At 41.4% G+C, this 3,854-nt stretch overlaps 1 protein-coding gene across 1 annotated transcript in view; it reads right to left on the bottom strand.

Annotated features, from left to right (window-relative positions):
* LOC123972550 (stonustoxin subunit alpha-like) overlaps positions 1 to 3,854 on the bottom strand; it is a 9,225-nt gene that overhangs the window by 230 nt on the left and 5,141 nt on the right. Inside the window, exon 2 of the mRNA XM_046052072.1 lies at positions 75 to 1,686. Within this exon, the coding sequence (XP_045908028.1) occupies positions 75 to 1,686 (1,612 nt within the window). The remainder of the gene's footprint in view (positions 1 to 74; positions 1,687 to 3,854) is intronic.

Genomic DNA, 3,854 nt, shown 5'->3' with positions numbered 1-3,854 from the left:
TTTTAATGGAACCACTGACTGCATTGGCCGGCCCAACACCTGCTGAGGTCACTGCTCTGCATCTGAACATATACTCTGTGTTAGGACTCAGATGGCTCACTGTGACTTCTCCAGCTTTTGATGCTGTCTCTTGTTGCCATCCATCCTCTCCTCTGACACAGTACTCTACAGAGTAGGAGGTGATGTTCTCTGCTCCAAATCTGGGCGCAGAAATCTTCAGTGTCACACTGTTGTGCTTTATGTCACTTGCTGTTACTGTTTCAGGCTTTGAAGGCGGCTCAAAGTTCTCATTGACAGAAAAGCCGCCTTCATGAAGGTAGATGCTTGAACCTTTCTGTGTCTCATTTGTTAATCCCACTGTCAGGAACTTTATGTTCTTGTTCTCCTTGTTGGCCTCTGCAAAGTCACTGAAGAGCTTTGCTTTATTCCTCATTGCATCTGTTATTTCTTTTGAGGTGAACCATTGTTCCTTCTCTACATCTTGAGGGTCGTCTGCTTCGGGTGTTTGTTTTAAGTAGTTAGATAAAACTGAGAGGTACGGTTCAGCACTTCCCAGGGAGGTGAAAACAAAACACACAGCATGGTCTGCACTGAGGGTTTCCTTGTACAGGTCTGTTTGAGACGGGATGATTGTGGTGTTCTTCATCATGTTGGTTAAAGACATTAAGGTGTAGACTTCTCTCTCTTTACAGTCCATCCACTCGTTCAGGTCTTTGCTGTTGAAAGGAGAAGAATGTCTCTTCTTCAGGATCTCTGCGAGCACAGCCTCCTCTTCTCCTCCTCCTCGGATTGATGGAAGTTTCTTTGCCAAGTTTTGTTGGAATCCCAGCTTGAACTCAGAGCACATCTCTTTAAAGCTTTTAATCTTTTTGCCAATCTGTGGGAACTGCTGTGCGGTGGTGGTTCTCATTGTGTCATTGCACCTCATTTCCAGCTCACTGAAGTCCTCCAGGACTCTCTGTGATTCCTGAACTAATCCTAAACTTATCTGACGGACCAGTTTTGCAGCAGAAGAATCTAAACTTGTCAGTGGCAACAGCCAGACTTTCATCGGTACAGCCTTTTCTCCGTTGGCTCCCAGTAATCTTGGCAGGCTTTGGTAGACTTCTACTGCATCCTGAAAGGATACAGGACTTTTTTCAAGAGCAAAGTCTCCAAAGAATCTGCAGGAGAATTTCTCAACATTTGCTCTGTCCTTGTCTTCCAGTTTCAGGGAACCTTCACCATCGACACTGGGAAACTTCTTGATCATCACCTTCAAGTTCCCCTCAATGTCTTGATGATCTTCCTCTTCAGAAACCTCACGGTCAAAGACAAAGAAGGCTTGTGCCCCATAAAGAATGGCTGTGACTACATGTGTTGCTAATCCTTTATCAAAGACATATGGATGCTTCACATTGCCTCTTCCAAGGTGATCCATCAACAGTTCCTGGAACTTTGTGGTAGCCTTGTACTTCAGAGTTACTCTGGCCTGATTTTTGGAAGTCTTACTGTCGTTCAGGTATTTGGCCGATCCATCAACCTCAACCAGTCCACTCAAGAAACTTGCCTTCAGGGAAGCTTCAACGTTTAGTGCTGAAGATTTGTCCTCAATTGATTCAGATGCAACTATCTCAAAGCCTTTATAGTTGTGTGATCTTTCTCGTATATATTTTATCAGTTTATCATGGTCCCACAGTGTCATTCCTGCAAAAAAAGAAGCAAAAAATCAAGTTCATCTTTCAGAAGCCAGACAGGAGAAGATCACCTAGCACACCTGTTGTTTGCAGGGTTGTTTGCAGTGTTGGGCAAGTTACTTCCAAAATGTAACAAATTATAGATTACTAGTTACTATCATTTAAGAGTAATTACAGCATCAAACAAAAGTGAGAAACCCCTCACATTTTTGAAAATATTTGATTATCTCTTTTCTAGTGCTGGGCAATGATTACAATTTTTTATCAAGATTAATTGCATAGTTATGCCCAAAATTAAATAATGAATTCTAAAGTAGTATATTGCGCACTTAATTTGAATGTACTGGTATATACACAATAGCACACAATAACATTCATCCATCGTCAACCGCTTATCCTGTGTACAGGTTTGCGGGAGTGCAATAACGTGGTTTGCAAACACTTTAAACAAATAAGGTGCTTTTTACTGGCAGTAGTCCCCTTTACACAGTACCAATGTGGTCTGATGAGACCAAGATAAACTTGTTTGATTCAGATGGTGTCAAGCGTGTATAGCGGCAACCAGGTGAGGAGCACAAGTGTGTCTTGCCTACAGTCAAGTATGATGGTGGGATTGTCCTGGTTTGGGGCTGCATGAGTGCTACCGGCACTGTGGAGCTACAGTTCACTGAGGGAACCATGAATACCAACATGTACTGTGACATACTGAAGCAGACCAGATCCCCTCCCTTCAGAGACTGGACCACAGGGTATTATTCCAACATGATAACGACCCCAAACACACCTCCAAGACGACCACTGCCTTGCTAAAGAAGCTGAGGGTAACTGTGATGGACTGGCCAAGCATGTCTCCAGACCTGAACCCTAATGAGCATCTGTGGGGAATCCTCAAATGGAAGGTGGAGGAGCGCAAGGTCTTCAACATACACCAGCTCGGTGATGTCGTCATGCAGGAGTGGAAGAGGACTCCAGTGGCAACCTGTGAAACTCTGGTGAACTCCGTGCCCAAGAGGGTTCAGGCAGTGCTGGAAAATAATGGTGGCCACACAAAATATTGACACTTTGGGCCCAATTTGGACATTTTCACTTAGGGGTGTTCTCACTTTTGTTGCCAGCGGTTTAGACATTAATGGTTATACAAGATGTATACTCAAAACTTTACATTGTAGCAAAGTGTCATTTCTTCAGTGTTGTCAAATGAAAAGAAATATTCAAAAATGTGAGGGGTGTACTCACTTTTGAGCGATACTGTAGTTATATTACAATGTTAGTGTCACTGAATTGTAATGTTCTACATTACTATTGCGTTACTTTTACTGCTATTTCATATTTTAACATTTAATTATTCTGATAGTGAGATGTGCCTGCATAGATGTGTTCTAATGATGCAGAGTTTGAATTTGAATTTTGTACTTATTTCAGGAATGTATCATCTCATTTTCGAGGGGTCCTTCAACATTTCCATGTATAGACACAAAAGTTTGGGAAAACACAATACACACACACATATATACAAAACAATAACTCGCTCACCTGCCCCCACAATTAATATAGCAAACAAATTGAAATACATTGACAAAAAAAAAAATCCAGTAAAAAATTAATGCGTCGTTTATCAGTATGTCTTATGTAACATACAGGATAAAGTCACATCTCCACAGAGAAATGTCTAATGAAAATCAAGATAAAGAAAGTCATGATTATATTCACACTACTGTATATATTCTACAACCCCAATTCCAATGAAGTTGGGACGTTGTGTAAAACGTAAAAATACAGACATACAACAGAATACAATGATTTGCAAATCCTTTTCAATTGAATACACCACAAAAACAAGATATTTAATGTTCTAACTAATGAACTTTATTGTTTTTTGAATATATTCACTCACTTTAATTTGCTGCCTGCAACACGTTCCAAAAAAGCTGGGACAGGGGAATGTTTACCGCTGTGTTACATCCCCTTTCCTTTTAACACCACCCAATAAGTGTTTTGGAACTGAGGACACTAATTGTTGAAGCTTTGTAGGTGGAATTCTTTCCCTGAAAAAGACATTGCTTTGATGGCAGCATATGTTGCTCCAAAACCTGTACGTACCTTTCAGCATTAATGGTCAATCACAGATGTGCAAGTTCCCCATGCAATGGGCACTAACACCCCCCCCCCCCCCCCCCC

Source organism: Micropterus dolomieu, linkage group LG06 (assembly GCF_021292245.1).
Source record: "Micropterus dolomieu isolate WLL.071019.BEF.003 ecotype Adirondacks linkage group LG06, ASM2129224v1, whole genome shotgun sequence".
In the NCBI taxonomy this organism is placed as follows: Eukaryota; Metazoa; Chordata; class Actinopteri; order Centrarchiformes; family Centrarchidae; genus Micropterus; species Micropterus dolomieu.
The sequence above is the reverse complement of the archived record's forward strand: the minus strand, read 5'-3'. Positions and strand labels throughout refer to the sequence as shown.